The sequence below is a fragment of the Ascaphus truei genome, chromosome 6, assembly GCF_040206685.1.
Source record: "Ascaphus truei isolate aAscTru1 chromosome 6, aAscTru1.hap1, whole genome shotgun sequence".
Taxonomy (NCBI): domain Eukaryota; kingdom Metazoa; phylum Chordata; class Amphibia; order Anura; family Ascaphidae; genus Ascaphus; species Ascaphus truei.
In genome coordinates this window covers 92,209,464-92,233,324 of record NC_134488.1, presented here as the reverse complement: position 1 = coordinate 92,233,324, position 23,861 = coordinate 92,209,464, and the positions used below count along the sequence as shown (strand labels likewise).

At 38.9% G+C, this 23,861-nt stretch overlaps 1 protein-coding gene across 1 annotated transcript in view; it reads left to right on the top strand.

The window, feature by feature from the left end:
• Positions 1 to 19,612, top strand: part of WNT4 (Wnt family member 4) — a 54,287-nt gene extending 34,675 nt beyond the window's left edge. Inside the window, exons 2-5 of the mRNA XM_075605125.1 lie at positions 1,629 to 1,864; positions 14,252 to 14,383; positions 15,039 to 15,181; positions 15,607 to 19,612. Of these exons, the coding sequence (XP_075461240.1) occupies positions 1,629 to 1,864; positions 14,252 to 14,383; positions 15,039 to 15,181; positions 15,607 to 16,074 (979 nt within the window). The 3' untranslated portion in view covers positions 16,075 to 19,612. The remainder of the gene's footprint in view (positions 1 to 1,628; positions 1,865 to 14,251; positions 14,384 to 15,038; positions 15,182 to 15,606) is intronic.
• The last annotated feature ends 4,249 nt before the right edge of the window (positions 19,613 to 23,861 follow it).

The window sequence follows — 23,861 nt, the reverse complement described above, 5'->3', positions numbered from 1 at the left end:
ACCAGAGGATGAAGGGGATCAGTGTTATCCCAAGTTTTTTGTTGGAGGAAAGAAGCATAATTGTGCACATGTATGATCCTTTTGTGAAGAAGGAGGAGATAGCCTTGTTTTTGAGACATTATTGTGCAACTGTAAGAGATGGTGAAGAACTTTTGAATTGCTATGGGATATTTAATGGCAAGCGGGAATTTCACGTACGTCTAAGACCGGACCCAGCATGTGCAGGGGGAGTGATGCACCCCCCTGCTGTTTTCAAGGTGGGTGGGAAAAAAGGCTTTTTGGAATATTGGGGCCAACCCAAGAGATGTAAGAACTGTCAACAATATGGACATTTGGAAGAGAGATGTGGGGAGGTGGGAATGGTGTGTCACAACTGTGGTAAAGAGGGTCACGTGGCTGCAAAATGCAGAGTACAAAAGAAATGTGACTTTTGCTATGAGTCTGGACATTTGGCGAGAAAGTGTTTAAAGAAGAGTGAGATTTGGTGCACAAAAAGGACAAGTACGATGTCATCAATTGTGGGTAATCGTGCTAGACAAATGACGAGACAGAGTCCGGAAAAGACTAATGTACAGGTGCAGAATAGTGAGAAAGGTCAGCTCAGAGGTTATGTCAGTGAGGAAGGAAAGGGAAAAGAAGGAGAGGCGGGAAAAGTTTTGGAGTTTGTGAGTGAAATATTGTGTGAGTCTGAAGAGAAGGAAGTATATCAGCTTACAACAGAGGAGAGGTTATTTTGTGACTTTCTGTGTGATTATAAAGAGAATGAAGAATGTCAGCCTAGAGTAGAGGAGGAGGTAGAGGTTGAGAGGGGAAGTAAGAAGGGTCTTTCTGTGGAAAGGGAAAAGTTAGTGGAGGAAGACTGTGAGGACGATTGGATAATTAGACATGCAGCAGAGGTAGAAGCAGCATCCTGTAAAGCAAAAGAAGAGGAGAGGAGGAGAGAAGAGTTTTGTTCAGGGGAAGAGGTGGAAAAAGTTTTGGAGTTTGTGGGGATTGTAAATGGGGAGGAAATAATGGAATGGGTGTATGTTAAAAAGCAGGAAAAGCAGAAAAAACAGAAAAAGAAAGCAAAAAAAAAAAAAAAAAGGTCGAAACAGCTGTCTGTGGGTGGTTTTCTGGGTATGCACCTTAACCCTGGCTGTGCTCAAAGCTGTGACCATGCAGCAAGCTTAAGCCTATAGGGAACCATGTTAAAAATGGTTATTGAGGCAAAAAGTGACACTGTGTGCTCATTTGCATGTCATTTCCCAGAATCCCTTGCTGCAGTGGAAGTGCTGTATGCTGGGTGATAATGGGGAAAGGCGGGGTTGCAGACCTGCCTAAGACATGCAGATGAGCATACAGCTATATTTGCATATATATATATATATATATATATATATATATATATATATATATATATATATATATATATATATATATATATAGCAGTATACAAATAAAATATAATTCTCGTAATTTACGTATCATGGAAAAGTTATTACTGCACTATTTAGACAATCTCATGTCAATTGAGAGTTTTCTCTGTATTATTGCACTGGTTTTCTGCAAGAGGTACCTTTAATTTACATTTATGCCTCCTTTCATAGGTAACTTTAATAACAGTATATTTTTGTCTCATTTCATAGGTACCTGGCTAAGCTGTCTTCAGTGGGCAGCATTTCAGAGGAAGAAACTTGTGAAAAGCTAAAAGGATTAATTCAGCGCCAGGTGCAAATGTGCAAGAGGAATCTTGAAGTAATGGATTCAGTACGTCGAGGAGCTCAGCTGGCAATAGAGGAATGTCAATATCAGTTCAGGAACCGTCGGTGGAACTGCTCAACCCTCGACACTCTGCCTGTTTTTGGAAAGGTAGTGACACAAGGTAAGAATGCAGTTTCATTTACAATAACAAAGTGTAAAATAAAGTCTGCAGTATCCAGTGACAGGCAATATGCAGGTCCTTGTAATGATTGCTGGTAAAGAAGACATCATACAGTCTCGATCTGATTACTAGTGTCTATCGGAGATCAAAATTCCACTGCAGGTTTACACAGTTACAAGGACTTCAATATTTAATTTCACATTTCACATTAATGTCAATGTACTGTATGAACACACTGGATATATATATATATATATATATATATATATATATATATATATATATATATATATATATATATATATATATATATATATATATATATATATATATATATATATATATATATATAGCAAATGGAAATATAACTGTATGCTCATTTGCATGCCTTAGGCAGGTCTGCAACCCCGCCTTTCACCATTATCGCCCAGCACACAGCACTTCCACTGCAGCAAGGGTTCTGGGAAATGACATGCAAATGAGCACACAGTGCCACCTTTTATCTCATGCTCACATTACATGAGCAACCCTCACACTGATGATACCAATCAAGGTTGAAACATGTCTGTGAGTGGGTTTACTGGCTTTGCATCTCCCAAGCCCTTGCTTAAAAGCTGTGTTTAAAGCAGCATGCATTGGCTAAGGGTTGCTCATGTAATGTGAGCATGAGATAAAAGGTGGCACTGCGTGCTCATTTGCATGTAATTTCCCAGAATCCCTTGCTGCAGTGGAAGTGCTGGGTGATAATGGTGAAAGACAGGGTTGCAGTCCTGTCTAAGACATGCAAATGAATATACAGGAATATTTACAGTTGCTTTATGCTTTACTGTGGAGGAGAGAGAGAGAGAGAGAGAGAGAGAGAGAGAGAGAGAGAGAGAGAGAGAGAGAGAGAGAGAGAGAGAGAGAGAGAGAGAGAGAGAGAGAGAGAGAGAGAGAGAGAGAGAGAGAGAGAGAGAGAGAGAGAGAGAGAGAGAGAGAGAGAGAGAGAGAGAGAGAGAGAGAGAGAGAGACACAGAGACACAGAGACACAGAGACACAGAGACACAGAGACACAGAGACACAGAGACACAGAGACACAGAGACACAGAGACACAGAGACACAGAGACAGACCGACATACCTGTGGCTAACGAAATGCTTTTATTTGTGCGAGCTTTCGAGATACACTGATCTCTTCTTCCGGAGATGTTACAATGAATGAAGCATGGATTACTTAAAAACAGTGTCTCTTGGAATGTTATCTGTGCTGTTCCTTCCCCCGGTGTGGATGTGTTTTATGGCTAGAGGTGTCAAAGGGTAACTGAAGAAAGAGTGTGTATGTGTATCGAATTAAAATGAATGGAGAGCACACAGTATAAACAGTGCTCTACACAAGGTGTGTGTGGAGTGAGAGGGATATAAATATATGTATGTATATATATATATATGTATATATATATGCAGTGTTCGACAAACCTATACATTTGCTCGCCCCGGGCGAGTGGATTTAACCCTTGGCCGAGTAAATATTGGCCCAAGCAGCACACGTTTGGTACTAGGTGGCGAGTAGATTTTTTGGTGATTTGTCAACCACTGTATATATGTATATACAGGCATACCCCGCTTTAAGTACACTCACTTTAAGTACACTCGCGAGTAAGTACATATCGCCCAATAGGCAAACGCCAGCTCACGCATGCGCCTGTCAGCACGTCCTGAACAGCAACACCGGCTCCCTACCTGTAACGAAGCTGTGCGCAAGCGGGGAGACTATAGAGCCTGTTACAAATGCGTTATTTACATCAGTTATGCACGTATATGATGATTGCAGTACAGTACATGCATCAATAAGTGGGGAAAAGGTAGTGCTTCACTTTAAGTACATTTTCGCTTTACATACATGCTCCGGTCCCATTGCGTATGGTAATGCGGGGTATGACTGTATATATATATATGTATATATATATAATATAACTAACACAAACAAAGAGTAACACTAAAGTGTGAGAATGAAACAAGGTGTTGATAAAAACAATGTGCATAAATAATGATAATAGATATTGAAGAATGAAAAGTGATGGTGCAACACCAAAATGTCTTATAAAATATAATAAGTATCATAGAACCAAACACGTGAAGTTTGAGAGATGAAAAAGTCCAGATCAGGAACCAGTCTGTACGGGGAGGCAAAGCTTCTTAGAGTGATCTCGCCAGATCACAGATACCTACAAAAAACAAAAGAAAAGAAGCGCCAGCTCCATAGCATAATACTGTAAAATAGAGTTATTTTACAGTATTATGCTATGGAGCTGGCGCTTCTTTTCTTATATTTATATATATATATATATATATATATATATATATATATATATATATATTACACGTTTGCACTTTTGTATTTTTCATTAATATTGAGCAATATCCCCATAAAACCTCACAGTGACAATCTTATAGTCTATCCGTATAGTCCCCACCTCAAACTATTAATATGGGATGTTCAGGAAGTCTTTTATTGCCATTCACCCAGAGAGCCATCACACTGGTTTTAGGTGTCTAGGAGCTTGATGTCTGACTCATAGTAACTCACTTTGTCTGGTTACTGAGGCTCAGGTGACCATTTGCGGTGCTACTTACTAAACAGCTGAGCTGGAACTTGCAGAGTAAGTGACACTGCTTCTTTAACACATTGCATACCCTGCATGTCATTAGGGCCTGCACTCTAGGGGCCTTATGACGTACAGCAGGGGAGCTCAACTCCAGTCCTCAAGGGCTACCAACAGGTCCGGATTTAGGGATATCCCTGCTTCAGTCGTTGACTGAGTAATTGATTGAGCCACCTGTGCTGAAGCAGGGATATCCTCGAGGACTGGAGTTGAGCCCCCCTAACATACAGGGTACGTGATACTAGAAACATTGGGGGGCGATTGCATTCATCGCTCCAGTAGACGATGTCCTCCTCTTCCGTTCTCATCCTGGGGGGGCCTGCCTGCCAATCAGGAGCCACCGGTCTGCCAGCACTCAAAGGTTAAGAGACTTCCTGATGACTATCACAGTTCTCCTCCCGCAATTTTTACATTCATCATTGGATAAATAGCCCAGATCAATAGGTAACGATAAAGCATGTTATCAGTAGGGTATTGTCTTTAGCCCTTAAGGGAACCCCTATAATATTTTGAATAGTAATACATTATAGTTGTCTCCAGCATTGGGGAGATTAAATAATTTGCATCCTACACTTAGATTTTTAATGCTCCCATAGGAACCATCCTTTGCATTTTGCATGTAATTGCTTACAGCTGAACTACCAGATTATTTTATGTTACACAGATATGCTGGCATGATGTATGTTCAAAATAAAAATATATCAATAAATTCAAAATGTAAATAGGACATTTTATGAAAGCAACTAAAAATGTGTTGTATGTGTTTTGGTGTGGTTTTGAAAGTCATCGCTATTTATTTTATGGAAAATGACAGACTATTTGGCCAAACACAAACATTTGTCTTTGGTTATAAAATGGACGTTTTAGCATTATTACAACAAATTTCGAATAATATTTTGGTAATATAATAAATATGATTTTAAGTAAACCGTCTTTTTCCAATTTATCAAACACGTCCTAAATTCTGAAATGGAAACCAGGTGGCCAAATCCAGTAATACAACGTAAAAATGTAAGCTATTTACAGTTGTGAGCTTATTGGCCATGGGTCAATAATGTAAATGTTCAACTTCGGGATACTCAGACCCCAGACAATCCAGGCAGAATCCCAATTTCTTGTTTCACATTGAAATGATTTTATCAAGCATTTTATTTGCAGACACGCATAGCTGCTCCATGTTAAATGAAAGATGCATCATGAATGTCTCTTCATCATCAAGAATCGCTATGAATAAAATGTAATCGTTCTAAAAAAACAGTCAACTGTCGGACACTGCGTTATAGCAGTGTCTATGAATATTTATGTTGTTATTACTATGATAGCTCTCCATCAGTTGTGCAACTTAAATACCACAGCTACAGCCTAGCTATATACTGGATTTATTTAATTATTAAACTACTTCACTACTATATTTCCTGACAGTTCTTGTTCTGTTGATGTGGCAGTCAATTTTGAAGCATGTGGCTGGACTAGGTGAAAAAGTGAGCCCGAGTTACTTCCTAGTGCGTTTATGTAGCTGACCTACTTATTGGGATGGGCCTTCCATATAAAAGACCTCACAAGGTGAACCCCTAGTTACTTCCCAGTACATTTATGTAGTTGACCTGTCTATTGGGGGGGGTGGGGGAAAAGCCCATCCATATTAAAGACATCTTGCACTCAGGAGAGGGCAAGAGATGTTCAGAAGATGGACCCCAGAGCAGATGTTGCAAATGTTTCTCACTCCCTGGTGTCATGAAACATAGGAGTATTAGAATAGGATTTCCTTTGGTGAATTTGTAGGTTGTCCTTGGAACTGGAAGAGTAATCCAGTGGAACCTTCTTTAGCACTGGTCTAGTTTTGGGCTATTATATGATTGTCATATTACAGGTTCCAGGGCAATGGCTGTACATGCGAGGAAAAGTTTGAACCCATTACCACAGCAGTCATATTTATCTTACATTCATTCCCATTCCACATGTAGACATTTTAGTTTGTTCCACAGTGCATTCCAGTTTTAAAGTCTCGTGTTTTGGATCTTACTCCATCATAGTAAATATTTAAGTAGATTAATGCAACTGTTCACTTTTTTTGGTCACATTAATTATTGTTTACTTGGAAACTGTTTACTTAGGATTTTTATTTAAATGATGATTTAATAAATGTATATACTGTTTATATGAGTGAACATGACCATGCTCTTGTAGAAGAGACCTGTGAGGTTTTGAAAGCTTTGTACAGTATATTTCCATCGAACAAGAAATGTAATACTGGTGCTGTAAAAGTTTAAATACTCCAGAATTACGTATAAATAGCCGTGTTAGTTGAGTTACGATAGTGCAGAGTAAATGAGTACTTCAGTATAAGTGATACCTTTTTTATTTGGACTAACAATTGATACTATAAGACAAGCTTTCGAGAGTTCTCCTCTCTTCCTCAGGTCAGCAATACTAATTTACAGAGATTCCAAGAGTTTAACAAAGATGTAAAGAAACAAGATAATAATCTAAAGCAGAACAAACCCTAGAGCAAATTTGTACTTTTTCAGGACCCTCACGTTTACCAAAATATTAGGGGAGCAGCCCCCCTTGCTTGATTTTGTTTTTACACCCCCTCCCCCTTTTCACATGGGATGGCAAACAGGGGGTCACCACAGCTGAACCTCGTTCATTTCAGCTCCAGGGAACCCCTAGTTTCTGAGATACGCAGCTGTAAGCACCATGTAGCATCTCATCCAGGACAAAAACAATGGCAGTTTAAATCCCCCATGTTACGCGAAACATCACCTGTTGCGGCTTCTTATTGACCCCTGTGATGCGGGGGATTTAATTATGTATCAGTACCTGTGCTACCTTTTTGTAGTTTGTATTAACAAGGGGGTCCCCGAAGCTGAAAGTAATACGGTTCAACTCTGTGCTTCGCACCCATGTAAAAAAAAAAGGGGGGGGGATAATGGGGTGCAAGTTTAAACAATGCGACTGAATTGTGTAATTTATTAATGTATTGCATTGTACAACTGATGATAATTTCAATAATGAAAGTGGAAATATCGGCTTACACCTTCAAAAAGGAACAAAGGATTCATGGATTTCCATCTGTAACATTGGTTGTCTTGTATAGTGACTCATTAACAATTACAATATTTTGCCATTTTCGCAGAGAAATGAAGTTAGAATGTTGCACTGCATCATTGGCAGGCTAGCCAGTGTGAAAATCCTCATCCTATGGTGCCTGTTTAATCAGGGGTGGCCAACTCCAGTCCTCAAGGGGCACAAACAGGTCAGGTTTTCAGGCTATCCCTGCTTTAGCACAGTTGGCTCAATCAGTGGTTCAGTCAGAATGACTAAGCCACCTGTGCTGAAGCAGGATATCCTGAAAACCTGACCTGTTGGTACTGAAGCTCTTGAAGACTGGAGTTTGCCACCGCTGATTTAGAAACTAGGATGTAAAAAAAAAATACATTTTGTTCAAATCTTAAAAACGTTGGCTTTGTACCACCAGCCAGTTAAAGCGTGCTCATTGCAGCTTGTGCTTGGAGGCATGTTGGAAAGCAGAGCAGATGTACTGTACCACTTTAACAGTGCTATTTTGCAGATGAGACATGAAACCTCAGCCCAGCATACTTCTTGGACATTAAATATCCTCTGGTAAAAGTGTCCTGGACTCTGTTTCCGTTCGGTTTTGCTGACTCACTCTACTCCACTGTTGACTGTTTTTACAGTGGTTGTGTGAAGGATCCAGTGGGATAGAGAGAGCAATTTATGGTGAAATGGTTATTTCCTCTCGGCTTTCAAAACTGTACGTCATTGTTTGACACATTCAAAGTGCAAACCATAAAATGAGAAATCATCAAGGTCTCTAGGAGGATTAAACCATATTTGTTTTATAGTACAGTTTGAAATAATTGAATAGACCTCTATCGTCCAAGTGGAGTAAAGCGCCCCCAGAAAGCATATTATACAATGGTAAAAAGTCAGGAAGTATCATTGTATTCATTTGCAAGGAGCTAATTTTCATCTTTTATTCACATTTTTTGGAGGATTCGGGTGGTAATTCTATTTACGCCTGAATGGCCGCATCAGGTTGTATACAGTATAGAGAATAAGGCCCCTAGTGGAATATTTTACCAAGCTATACAGAATCCAAGCAGTTGTAAATTGCTCTATTTCTGGTTTTGTCTTATTCTTTACCATATTATTATTTATAGTGTTTGTAAACGACTGCTCCGTAATTGCTGATCAGACCACAGCATCATAAAAAATGAGTTATATTGTTACACTGCTTTATGTAGTAGATGGAGTTAAAATAATGTGCCTGGTGGACTTATTTAGTTTATTACAGTACTTCTTTTGTTACCTCTTGGCAATATGCTATGAGCTCATTTCACAGCACGGATAAAAGCAGAACAAACTATACTTTGCAACTTCATAGGTGACAATGCTGATATTTTTGGTGAACTACAGTATTTCAGCATTTTTCATCTTGAGACTGAAAAAGCATCCCAATGACTAATAAAACGGATGCGGATATTGAATCAGGAAGTGATAGTAATGAGGATAGGTACAAACCAACATACAGATGTAGTCGGTTATTGCAACCGCTGGCAGCGGTACATGGATAACGCGTCAATGCGAGAAGCCGGCCTTGTTCCGAATCAGCCGCATGAGAATGGGGTTGAGCTACTGTGCTAATTAACCCGTGGGAGCATTCCCGCGGTTGTAATAAAGTTGGCTATATCTGTATGTATTTACTGCCAATTATTTGCATTAAGAAATACTAAAATAATTAGAAATACCATTAAACCTGAAGCAAACCAATATGTCTCTAAATGTGACACACTGTAAACTTATTGAACTATTTAGACCCTTCATTAAAGTAATCATCTTTCAACCCATATTTTAAATTAAAGAAGCAGCCCCTCCATTTTTTCACTTCAATTTATTAATAATTAGACTAAGTGGGGCTACTTCGTAGCTCATCTGAGATGTCTGGAAACAACCCATTGCTTAGATATTCATTTTGCTGATAAGAAAAAATAAATCTAAAATGGCTGCCATGGTCAACCGACTAAAAGCTGTGACATCACAGGTCCACATCTGAGACTGATCTGTCAGCCATGTTGATTTTCCAGAAGGAGAAATAAACTGCCACAATCAGAAAGTTCCCATTTCTAAAAACAGAGGAGCAGTGCAGCTCCATGGTCCATAAGATCTCTTCTGAGACAGATGAAGATTTGAAGGGAACTTCACACCATGTTGCATATTCTGTCAGCATGTAAAACATTTAAGCAGATATCCTTCTTTTTAAAGTGCAGCAACACATTTACAAACAAAACGAACCCCTGAATGATATCATGCATGTGCTATTAAAAGATTGCATTCATATTTACTTATAATTATTTACTTATAATTTACAGTTATGTTACAAATTGACTGACTAATCAGTCAGTGAATCGGGTCTCATTAAATTCATGTAAATCTGCAAAATCACTGATTTTTAAAAAAAAAAAAAGTTTTACAAAGAAACTGCCTTGGTTGCAGTAGATGCTTATATAAATAGCGCCTTTGAACAGTACTTGTCATTGTGGGTCAGAACTATCACATCCTTATTTTCCATGCTGGCAAATCACAACTCAATTTGTGGTGAGAAAGTACAGGGCAAATCCTTGCAACTGTAAAACGCTGGCCTAAGGCTTTGCCTTGCCTCATTGTTTAACATTGGTTGCTTTTTAGGGTTGCATGAAAAGGGGGGGAAGACTTGTGGTTGTTGAGATTCCAGACTGGAAATACCAGCAATACCAGAAAATAAGTCCTCTCTTTTTAGGCAACCACAGTGCAAGACGACCCACACGAGCCTGCTGTTAACCTCAACTGACTTGGAAGGGATTCAGTCCCCACAATAGCTCAGTCTTGGATTGCTCCTTGGCAGACACTACCTACTATACCAGATTATTTGCAGTGTGGACTAGCCACCAGAGTCAGCCTGCGACCACCAAGGTTGCCCCACTTATGATGACAAGCTGTATTCACATGAGGGCTGGAGAGGTGAGAGACCGTACTAAATTCAGTGTTACCAGGATGCATCTTGTTAAATTGCTACATTATTCCAGCTTCCCAAGTAAACGAAATCAAGGAGTTATGTGTGTTAATGTGGTTAGATTATACATAGATGCTGGGCATATGTAACAATATTTTCTGTGCGTGTGTACAGCCGCTACATTTATTCAGAATTTATTCAAATAAGGTTTTTTTTATACTTCATGAAGATGAATGTAACGTTTTTTTTGATACGTATCATCATTTGTAAATTGATCAATAGCACATTCTGCAAAAGACTACTTTAGAATATCCTTTCCATTTACTTCACGTTATCTCTGTGATAATGATCCAGGCTGGTCTTGCATCAGATCTTACAGTACTTTATGCTACCAGAGTAGCTAACTGACCACATGGTGAAAACACAAAACAAGAACTGGGTCATTATTACACTTGTGACCTGGAGTTATTAATAGTTCCAGTTGGTTGGGTAAAGCATGTTATCTTTGGTGAAATGATAACAATATGGAATTCAAAGAAGACTAGAGCAAGATTGACCGTGGCGGCCATATTGTATCCACCGGGCAAGTGGAATCTGCTGCTATATCACAAGCCAGGGGATCTCTGCATCTTAAGTACCAAGGCCTGCTGCTTGAAATTACAGTGTGCAGGGCCTGCTTTGTAAACATTGTGGGCCTTCAGTCAATTTCTGCATATGATATTGTTAATACGAGTAAAATTACAGTATATTCAGTGTGGCTGCCATTAAACAAAACTAGAATTCTCACAACATTACTATCATAAAACTAAGCCATTTTAATCACTATACAGATGCAGCCACCAGTATCCGATGACTTGCCTGGGAAAATACTGTGGCTATCTTGCAGTAAATGCTGCAACATTTCTGTGAGATTCTGCAGCCAGACTAATGGCTCATCGGATTAACACAGCTGGGGTCCCTGCCACACCTTCAGGGACCCCCACTGTGTTAATCCGATGGGCCATTAGTCTGGCTGCAGAATCTCACAGAAATGTTGCAGCATTTACTGGGAGATTGCCCCAGATTTTCCAAGGCAACTCATCGGATACTGGTGGCTGTAAATACAGCAGCCGCCACTCCAATAGTCATTCAATCAATGTTGGTGCATGTCCCATAAAGTAATAACAAATATACGATACCGTTTCCAGTAAATCAGGCAGACAGCACTCGGGTAAGTGAAATAAATCAATAATTGTATTTAAACAAAGCACGAAAATCCTACAGTTCGTTCCCAACAATGGACCTTCCTCAGGACAGTGTATATATATATATATTTTTATATATATATCGATTCAAATAAAAAGATCACATGGGAGCACATTCACATGTCTTAGACAGGTCTGCAACCCTGCCTTTCACAATGATCACCTAGCATAGTGCTTCCACTGCAGCAAGGGATTCTGGGAAATGGCATGCAAATGAGCACAGTGTCACCTTTTGCCTGAAATCCATTTTTACATGACACCCTTATGACCTAATGCTATAAACAATAATATGTACCAAAACACATGTAGCTTGTATCTCAAATAGATGTATTGATGTTTAGTGCATAGAACCAATTATGACGGGCAAATCTGAATTTCCAAAATACCTTCAATCCCATATTCTGAATCTGAGTAAAATGTCTGTATAAACAGGAAAATGATTACACACGAGTCTGAATGTGCTGTCTTAATGCAAACAAGGCAAAAATGTTTTTAATGAAAGACTGGTTTTGTCATAAATATATATTGTAAAATAAGGAGGGAGTGAAATGAGGAAAATGAGGGAAAAGAGAGAAAGAAGCTATCGGCCTTATTTTCCCAAGGGTACTAGCGCCGATTTGGACAAAGTCCAAAGTCGGGATCACGTGACTGCTTCTCAGAGCGATCACGTAATCACGACGTCACAATTCTGAAACAGAAGCGGAGTCCGCCTCTTCCATCTCCCTGCACTACAGAGCGTGTTCTCCCCTGGAAACCGGGCAACAAAAAAAGGCATGACGTAGCCACAAGTTGTGGGACCCGTGGAGTGCCAGACCCCATGATGTCGTGGCCACGTCCAGCGGTCACACAAAGGGTTAAGGGGCAAAGTATATGAAACAACTGGATCTGAATAAACATCTTGGATTTCTTAATTCTCAACAACTTTGTGAATGATTCCCAAAACATTGTAGTTACATGCACCTTTTCAAAGCAAGGAGGGGTTTGCGTTTGATCATGGAAACCCACTACACAATAGTATAACTATTTTGGTTCTTTAAATGTTTAAAGCATGGATGTTTTTTTTTTGAGATGGTGCTTTTGTTAAGAATGAATGAACACTGGATTGGTGTTGATTTGCATTCTGCTTTTTAACATCCCTACTTACAAAAAAAAAAAACACTTTTTTTTTTTTTTTTAAACAAGCCACAGGGAGAAATAGCTTGATTTAGGCATTAATACATTTGTTTTAGTGTGGGAATTATAGTCTTTATAGTCTATAAGGGGTTTACAATTTTCTTGTGAGCCAAGTTGGACAGAGCCTGTAAAAGATATTGATTTTTGTATGGCTTATGTGACATTGCAATGCACAATCTGCTCTCTCACAGCCCAGTACAGTATACACTAAGCTCCAATAAAGGGGCATTGGAGCTCGATGTGGAGTTAACGGGCTTGATTAAAGTTCATTCACTTGAATCATAGCTAAAGCGAGATCTAACTCCAATACCTCTTATCAGACCTTAGCTAATCAACCCTTACATTGTACTAGTAACCAGTGTCATTTATTGAGATTCCAATTTTGCAATTAAATGTCTTATGTCAATGCAAATAAAAACAGAGTTAGTTATATGGAAAATTGTTTATTTTGTTAAGTATGCTTTTGTTATAGTTTGGTTTAATTATATTTGACATAAAGGCCAATGTGCGGTGAAGCCGTCTTTCCCTTGTTTGGGAAGGTTTTCATAATGATTGAATGCAATGTTTTGACTCCATTATGTATGGCAATGTTAACTGGTTAAAACAATTCTTAAATAAAAAGTACTTTACTGTACATTGCACCATTGTTTCTTTACACTAAGTCTTCACAGTAGTAACACAATTAGGTTTTCTATGTTAACCATATGTTGAACAGATGTAATTTTTAGCACTAACAACCAAAGTGTAAAACATTCATCTATCTCTGTATACTAAAGTTTGTTCTACAGCAGATTTCCCAACACGGGGTTCGCGAAATCCTAGGGGTTAGTGAGGTGTCTCCAAGGGGTTCACCAAAGAAAAGATGTAATGGCGGATAAAGCAGTATAGTGTGTTCCTGAGCCTGTGTAGTGACTGCGCACTTAGTAAGACCCCAATCTAAAGCTTAGGGTGGGTGGTATAGCTGCCAAGTACAGCCGGATCTTTCAAAGTCACCCCGCACAATGCTTAGAATCCACATTGGCCAGGTATTGTGGGGCCAGACTTTGTAAGCTCCTGCAGAGTTTGACAGCACACACAGAAGTGTAGTTTGGGGCCTATTTATGTGTGTGCTTCCCAACAAGCTCAGGAGTCAGCTTGAATAAAGTAGAATAAAGGGTTATTTTTCCCCAAATTAAATGTATGATATCCTATAACGAGTATCAGTTGTAATTTGATTGTTCATATTATGTTAAGTGATTTAGATAAACAAGAAACGGCATCCTCCTGAAATACCCACTAATAATTCCCTCGTTCACTCATTTCTTATGTTTCAGGAACAAGGGAGGCTGCTTTTGTGTATGCGATTTCTTCAGCTGGCGTTGCCTTTGCCGTGACCCGAGCTTGCAGCAGTGGCGATCTCGACAAATGTGGCTGTGACAGGACAGTGCACGGGGTCAGTCCCCAAGGTAAGCACATCACTCCAAACCCCAAGTCCAAAGCTAAAATATTAACAAAGCAGCCATAACAGCAGTTCCATAAGGGGATCATTATGTGATTGGTACTTTAGCCTCCTACAAAAGCCTTCAGAGCTCTACTGTATAACCTTTCCTTTTTGTATACAAACTAGGGGTAATTGTTTATTTGCTTGCACACCTGGTTGTTTCTTAGGGCTAGATTCAGTAAAGGTGAGCAAAGCTGGGTTAAACTTTAGCACAATTACAAAATGAAATTGTGGCAATATATTTTGGAATTACTGCCGTGTTAACTAAGACTTCTTTATTCAGAAAAACACTAGCATTGCAGTAAAATAATGTATGGCAATCCAAGTTTGTGGGTTCTAATTAGTGATAGCCATTTGAATAACATTGAACTCTTTTACTGTTAGAGTCTCATAGATAACATTGTTCTTCGACTCTCTGCAGGCCTCTCATGTTGAATGAATAATGTGCAGCTCTCCCCACTGATATTTCTCTCTACAAAAGTAAATTATTAGCAAAATAAATCACCAATCAAAATAATTGATTCAGGGACCTTAACAGAGTTTCCAACAGTCGCATAAACGAGGGTCTCGTTGAAAGCATAAGAGTTGTGAGTCATTGTTCCTATCACATTGATTTTTAGGTTTCCAGTGGTCTGGATGCTCAGATAACATTGCCTATGGGGTAGCATTCTCACAGTCTTTTGTGGATGTAAGAGAGAGAAGCAAAGGTGCCTCATCCAGTCGCGCTCTCATGAATCTCCATAATAACGAGGCTGGACGCAAGGTAATTCTCACATGCAACTAATCTTTGTGGGCAATGTCACAGTTTCTTAGTCTTTATTACCTCTCATAAATTACAACTGATGATGTTTAGTTTCATTAGTGAGCTTAGTGATTAGTCAGAAGAGAATTCTCTGCTAGTAAATGTTTGACGCAAAAGCAAGCGCTTGGTTACACTAAGAGAATTTTGCTGACTTCTCTGGACTATAAAGATGCGCATAAAATGCTGCGGGATTTAATTTTTGTAAAGTACATTGGACAAATGGTGATTCTGATTCACCACAGTTCTCCGTGATGTGCCTGTGTCCTTAGAGCGGTCATTTATTTTCTATTTGTGTCAGTAATGTAAGTATTGTTTGGCAGCAGTGGGTTTGAAGTTAAGAGGTCTACTAAACTCCTATACATACATATATTTTGTTTTTTTGATAGGCCATCTTGAACAATATGCGAGTCGAATGTAAGTGCCACGGTGTTTCTGGATCCTGTGAGGTCAAGACATGCTGGAAAGCCATGCCTCCATTTCGCAAAGTTGGGAATGTGCTAAAGGAAAAATTTGACGGAGCTACTGAAGTAGAGCAAAAAAAGATTGGCTCCACCAAAGTTTTGGTTCCTAAAAATTCTCAATTCAAACCACATACAGATGAAGACCTGGTATATTTAGACTCAAGCCCAGATTTCTGTGACCATGACCTAAAGAATGGTGTCCTGGGCACCACTGGCCGGCAGTGCAACAAGACTTCCAAGGCTATTGATGGCTGCGAGCTTATGTGCTGCGGGAGGGGGTTTCACACAGAAGAGGTCGAAATAGTAGAGAGGTGCAGTTGCAAATTCCACTGGTGCTGTTTTGTCAAATGTAAACAGTGCCATAAAGTGGTAGAAATGCATACATGTCGGTGATCTAAATAGAAGGAATAACTAATGACCAGAAAGGACAATACGGATCTCCACACCACCAATGTCATTCCTTCCCCCAGGACTGGTGAAGCTCCAGGGACTGCAGAAAAAAAAAAAAAGATGAGGGACAATAGATTTTAAAAAAAAAAGAATATTTAAAGTCCCCAAATATCATTGTTGTATATTTGTGTCTGTTGTTATTTATTGCTGACAAACAATGATGCTGTGGGTCAGTACTTCCCATCTACGTGTGGTGGAAATTCTTTTTTTGTTGCTGCTTCTACAAGGATTGGAGACCGAGGATGGACCCCCAAAACTGCTGAAGGAACAAAGCTCCTACATTATGCAAAAACCAGAATGAGACAAACTGATATAGGATGACCCACTATCCACCTTGTTATTCCAGTGACATTTAATTAACTTCCACCAAAAGACCAAAATAACTAATGAAAACCTTCATTATATTTTTTAAACTGAAACAAAAAATGGTAGCATAGGTATTTTATATCTATATCAATGTATATAAAAATATATATTCACATTTTGTATTACAAGTATTTCTGGCCAAGAAAGTTTTTAGGCCAAGTATGAGGTCTGCAAATAGGTTTTGTGATATTTTCTCATTCCTTGACGGAGGACAAACGATGGACAGAGCTGCATGCTGGTCTCGGCATGGTAACATGAACCAGTCACTGACCTTTCCGTGTGTTTCCTGCTGAATCCTGTTGGGTTATACCAGGCAAAAGAATTTGGCACTGGAAAACCAGCAGCCTTTGTACTGAAGTTAATATGTTGAAAAGGGTATAATCTGTTTCATGTTTTGTTTTTTTCCCCGTAGTAACGTTTATATAATTTTGTGGCTGTTCTTTTTTTCACAGTAAGTCCCCAGGGTCCAATTCATCGTAAGAACAAAACAAAACAAAAAAAAACTTGAATAGGCAATTTTCTGGTAATGAGCCAGGGTGGGCACTCCAGTGAACAAATTAAGATATAAAAGATAGTAATGCGCTCAAATATCAGTTCACATTGCCGTGTCCTTTTATTTTAAGCAGCACAAACTCATGAATCTCTATCCATTGTTTTACTTGAGTATGTGGGAAAGAACTGCATTCCTAAAATGCTTTGGACACAAAATATATGTATTGGTAATCTTTTGTATTGATTAATGGGTCCAAGTCTGAACATCAACAACATATTTAGTATGTTAGTTAAAACACCACGGTCCTTTAAGGCAGGGATGCACAATGTCCAATCCTCAAGAACCCCCCAACAGGTCAAGTGTTAAGGATATCCCAGCTTCAGCACAGGTGGCTCAGTGGAAGACTGACCCACCTGTGCTGGAGCAGGGATATCCTTAACATCTTACCTGTTGGCGGGTCTTGAATACTGGAGTTGACCACCACTGCTTTAAGGCATTCACTTTCATATGAGTAAGGATAACTGGCATGATGATAATAATTAGCCTCTTGAATGCATTGAGTTGATACGGTACATGTTTAGTCTTTAGCTTCAAAAACCAAACAATGAACAATATGATGTACTTACGACTGCTTAATGCATACACCCCTATCTAATAAAAGAAGGGACGTAGTAGGCTTTGCCTCAGGAGCCAAGGAATCAGATACATTACTATCTCAATAATGCATCAGCATTCAGTTAGATTTCGATTTCTGTGCAACAATTAATTTTAACACAACAATATTACATTTAAGCTTCTCCGGTTGTTATGAAGTCCCCATCTTTCCATCACCAGAAAATAGTCTATCCGTTTTGCAACATACAGTATATTTGATTTACAACAGTACTGATTAAAATTTCCAGAGATAGTCATAAAAATTCCATGCAATGTTCAGATGCATAACAGTTATAAACCCACTAAATAAATCAGTGCTACAGCCCGATATCCATACACATATAATATGAACAAAAACTTTGACACAAATAAAACTTGACAAGTACATTCTGCATCTATTTTCTTCCCCCGCAATTTGGCAACATTCTATTCTGTAGTATTTCATCTGCAAAGCCGTGTCAAACATAACATGTTATACAAATGGCTGAATGGTATCTCACCAAATTGGTTGCGCAGAAGAGGGCAAACCATTTTGAGATCGAAACCAGCGATGTGCATGCAGTCTTGCTTTGTTTACTGAAATTATGTACAAAATGCATAAACTAGCTCAAATGTGAACATGAAATTGTATTAACTTTTCCCAGTACTTTATTGGTCATTAATGTAGTCAGAGAAAACCAGACATTTGTTTAGATATTATAAATTGTGTTTGTTCAGCATATAACCCAAAATAATGTTAACCTAACGAGTAGATATGGAGAAAGACCTCCGTACTTCAGGGTTTATCCCACTTTATCAGATTTGTGCTACATATTTATATCACCTTATGGTTGCCCCCATAACGAGGTGCAATAAATATGCAGCACGAAGCTGAAGAAGTATTACAAACCATTAGGTGCGGCTTTCTTTCTTCATATCTACAGTTATGCTGTATGGGTGACGACAGGGCATCTAAGACTGACCAGCATGGGGGAACCAGAATGGTATCCACAATATATGTCTAACTCCAAAAGATTCACATCCTGCGAGTGTGCCTACAAGAATTCATTATCAATTTAACTGTAATCCAAGAGAGCCTGAGACCGCCTTGTCTGAGAAAGCCACAAGGTATAGAGAAGAATAAAAGCTTGTACAGCATGAGGTGAAACCTTGGGATCCCTCAGCTCCCAAAACCTTGTGAAAAGAGCAATTAATTACACTAACTTAAGCTAACATAATAGATTGCAGTCACATAAAACTCAGGAAGTGACCACTTATGCACCTCTGACTCCCAGCTTTAAAGAGGAGTTTTACTCAACTGAGCTTCCATTCTGCCTTGTCCTTTAAGTACTTGTTTATTTTCCAAGTATATTAAGTTTTATGTCAAGGTTGTATTATTATTTTTTTCATTTGTGAAGTAATAAGAATGGAACTTCATTGTTGGAGTCACAAACCCCAAACTGAGATACAGAGGCCTACAATTGGTCATTTACAGGTAGTGTGAAACATAGGATTACAATGATGTAATCTTTTGATGAATATCCATTTAGGGATGTGAAATGCTAATTGCAACAAATATTACTGAATTCACCCTTTTGTTACAAATGGTCTATTACATTTGGATAACAGTAAAGTTAGAATTAATTCTATCTTTTAGAATCTATGATTTCCCTCATTAGAGGAAAATACAAATGCATTTATATTTAGTTATTTACTATGCAAAAAGAAACATGCCATGCTTTGCCCATTCCCAAATCTTTCATATCCAGTCACCAATGGTTGAATTGTTTTGAGTTAGAAATTCAGACTGAAATAGAAAGACGAACAATATAAATTGTCTGGTTAATAGTTTCAGCTACTGACCAAAAAGCATCAAGACAAACATGGACAGAATTATAATTAAGGGAAACAAATTCACAGGCTCCTGCAGCTGTGCTACGTGGTTAATAACTGAAGGGGTATATATTCTATTGCAGGGGTGTGCAAATTGGGGGGCATGAGATTTTATGGGGGGGCGGGTGGGGGGCACGGCTGTTACAGAGGCCCCGTGCTTCCCCAAAGGCATTTAAAATAAATACCGGGAATTGCGCGAGGCCTCTGTAACTTTAAACTTACCTTGAGTTACAGTGAGGCGTCTTCATGGCAATCGGCGGCAAATTATGCCATGGGGTCACGTCACCATGGCAATGTGACGTCATATGACCCCGCAACATCATTTGACACCGGAGCCGTGCAGGGGGAGGGGGGAGGCGCGAGCCAGAGGAGAGAGGAGACTGGGGGGCGTATGATGGAAACTTTGTGCACCCCTGTTCTAATGAAACACAAAGATAATTTCACTCATTTTGCAGTTTGCGTACCATTTCGACCCCAAGGAAGTCTGAAGAAAATCATAACTTTCATTCAGAGTTGTACCCTTTTTTTTTTTTTTTACCACTTAATGTTTTTAAATTAAAGAAAAAGTAAATGTTGTGTCATTCTTGAAATAAAATGCTAGTTTATTTTTTAATACATTATAAAATAGAATGTGTTGTGGATTCTTTTGGGGGTTTTTTTTATTACAAGAAATAAAAGTAGTGAGTGTGATGTGAACTTAATGACCAATTATCATTCACAAGATGATTTTGGCATCTTCAAACTCCAGCTATAAATTTCACTCCAACTCAAATACATCTTAAATGAAACTGTTAATCAACACTAGCAGAATTCCTTCCTTCCTTAAGATATCACTTGAGTCTGTTATATGAGTCTCTTTGGCTCTCTTTTGCTTATGATGGATTCTGTGGAGTGAACATTCATGTAGCAAGAACAGATTTATTACCTAGTATTGAGCATCCCACAGCTTTCGTTCTAAAAAAAATAAAAAAATGACTGCCCTTCATCCAACTATCTGTATGTTAAGATGTCCAAACACTGTCATTTTATGACAATTGATTATTAAACAATTATTTTAAAATGCCTAACATTATTGTATTACGTGTTGTCAGTCAGTTAAAGTGAGCCTCTAGTGCTAATGAAGGGGGGCACCTTCCCTGAATTAACATGTTACAGCTGTCGCCAGTGTGTTGCCAAGAGCATGATGTTATTTAGAACATTTACACATTGGGAAAATCCGAAGGCTAAATTAGCATATTTGACTGGCGTGAAAATAAGAATATCACAAAAATATAAAAGTTATAGACTTTGAAAACAATACGTCGCATCGTTATCTGTATAGCTCAATAACGAGTAGTGCAGAAAACGATGTGACACATTGCATCAAAATACCTACTAAAACAAAGAAATCATTAGCAGAATTTTATACTGGTGAAGTGGCTAATTGCGTTGCTTATCTGTTCCTTGTCCAAGGAGATGACATGGTCTCAAATCAGATTCTCCCAGTTTCTTTCATTACATTGAGGCTCATTCTACTTAAGCTGAAACTTGCTAAGTGTCCATGTACTTTTTCTATTCTTATTTCACCTGCGTGATGCTAAAGTAAACAAACAGTCACAACTATTGTTAAATATATGATTTACCTCAATCCAAAAAAGTATATGATCTACTTTTTCCCATGGATCTCATTCAATAAAGCATGCTTGTAGCTGCATTGTCCTCAGCATATGTTCAGTAAATGAGGCCTCACGTTTTTCTACCATTACTGCGGTTTGGCCAGGTCAGTAACCTCTTTCATAACCATTTGTGAAACTTGGTTGTGCCACTAGAGAGCAACCTGTTTCATTTAAGGAAATATGTACTTTTCTTCAACCTGACAGACTAATGGCAATTTGGTGAATTGGTTTCCAAACCCATCCTTGTGCTGCTAAGTAAACCTTGTTTTTGGAATAATCAGACACAAATGCCAATTCACTTAGTATATGAAGACAGAGTTAACTCTAAAGAACTAGCCTGCCTCTGATCTTGACTGTACATTTATGCTCTTTGGGGTATTTAGTGTGTGTGCCTTACTCCTATTTAAGAATATAGGCTTCTAAGGAGGAAGTGGAAAGAAAGCAGCCCAGAAAAGAAACCGCATGAAGAGTTGGGAATAACGTGTAATAACATTTGCATGGCTCATTTCTCAGTGTTACACTTTTACATTTTGGATGATCCATCAACACAGTATGACAAGTCTAAACGATCTTGAAGGGGTGAGTAGAATTTTTGTTTTCTGTGTATTAATCCTCTCCAGAGCAGGGGTGGTCAACTCCAGTCCTCAAGGGGCACCAACAAGCCAGGTTTTCTGGATATCCCTGCTTCAGCACAGGTGGCTCAATCAGCGGCTCAGTCGAAGAAGCAGGGATATCCTGAAAACCTGATGTGGCCCTTGAGGACTGGAGTTGTCACCCCTGCTCTAGAGCAAGTTACACCTTAGACCTTAGCCAGGCCTTAGACCAGACAAGTCTTCATAGATCTGTGGATTGTGAGACATGGTTTATCATACAACTTACAATTATCATTCCCAGTGTATAAACAAAATTAGAGAGACTTCTGTAAAGACTTGCTGATTAATTATCTGACTGCTGCTCTGTAAAATGTGTGCAAAATAACAATTTCAAACCTTTCATCCAAACCTCCAGGTCATTTTCTGTACATACCTTACCTGTACGAACAGCTCATTTCAGATTTATCATGCTGACAGAGCATTAGCATTTCATATGTATTTTTCATCACTTGAACTCACCCTGTCTCACAGAATTTGTTTATCCTGCCTACTTTTTGGTCTTGTCTCGATGATCTTCTTTTCTTCCTGTTTATCCTCCTCTGTTCTGCTTCTTAAATACCAGTGACCTCTAGATAATATTTATTAGTTGCTTTTACATGTATTTCGAATATGTCCTTTATGTTCCTGGAACTTCATAAATCGTGTGACTACTTGGCGATTGCAGGGAAGTGTGAAGGAACCTGATCATTAACGTCATTGCACAGATTGCATTGAAAATGACATTAGTGTTTGATTAAACATGTCTAACTGTTGCTAAACTATCTTGGTCTGGGAACAAACTGCCTCAAGTGTGAAATAAAACACCACTGGGATCTCTGTCTTGAAACAGCATGTTCCGGAGATCATACATAATAATTAAAAAAGGGAGTCTGTATACACTTCCAGTCTCCTAAAGCACCTTCTTTATAGAGGAAATGTGTTGTAAAGTAGCCCCAGCAATTTTGTGATATTTTGCCCTTGTTACATTCCAAACACAGAACAATAGCCAACAGTATAAACCTAAGCACATATAGACCGGGGTTCTCCAAGTGCCGACGTAGGACATCGCACCCAGACCTGGTGTTCACTGCCATTGACCTGAATATCAGCAATCACTGCATCTGGGTGCAATACCCCGCATTGAATCTGCCGCATAATGGTTTCCCTATATAGACAGTCCTCGGTTATCCGACACAATGCGTTACTCAAAATGGCGTTGGATAGCGAGACGTCTTGAAGCGAAACACGTTTTCCCTTAGGAACACTGTTAAAATTAAAGGTTCCGTTCCTGAAGGCATTTTAACACTAAAATACACCAAATATTTTACGCAGGCAATAAGAAATGCAGCACACACATACATTATATAGTGTATATACTGTATTATATATATAATATAATAATATATAATATAGCATAATATAATCTAATATTATATAATATATATATTATATACACAAACAACTTTGCAAAGCGTCGTAAGAGCGTTGGATAAGCTGTTTTGGCGTTGTCAAAATGAACATAGGTATGCATTGCACAGCGTTGGATAAGCCATTCGTTGTAAAGCGAAGCGTTGTAAAACGAGGACTGCCTGAAGTTTGCAGTGAACATAAAGATGGGTTAGAAGATTTAAGCAACTGCAGTAATAATTAGTATATATTATTATACAACGGAGTAAATCTTAGATAGAGGGAGGAGTGCAGTCACACTCGATGTTCCACATTTATTGCAGCATGCTACAATACTTTGCAGTTGTTGCTAAAACTACATATGACTTAATTTTGCTGCTGCATGGTATATCAGTTTGTGTTTTAGCACATTACAGTTATGCAGTTAACTTATGTAACGGGTATTCCCCCCCACCCAATCGCATATATGGCATATGGAAGGGGAACCTATATGTTACCAGGTGTGGTGCAGTATACCTGTCAGGCTCACAGGAGGTCTGAGCCTCCGCCAGTGAGAGCCTGGGGTGAATCCTCTGAGAAGTTCCCGGTTTCAGCGCCTCCACCTGTGTAGGGTTCTAGGGATGTAGAAGGTTACCTACACAGGACCCGCAT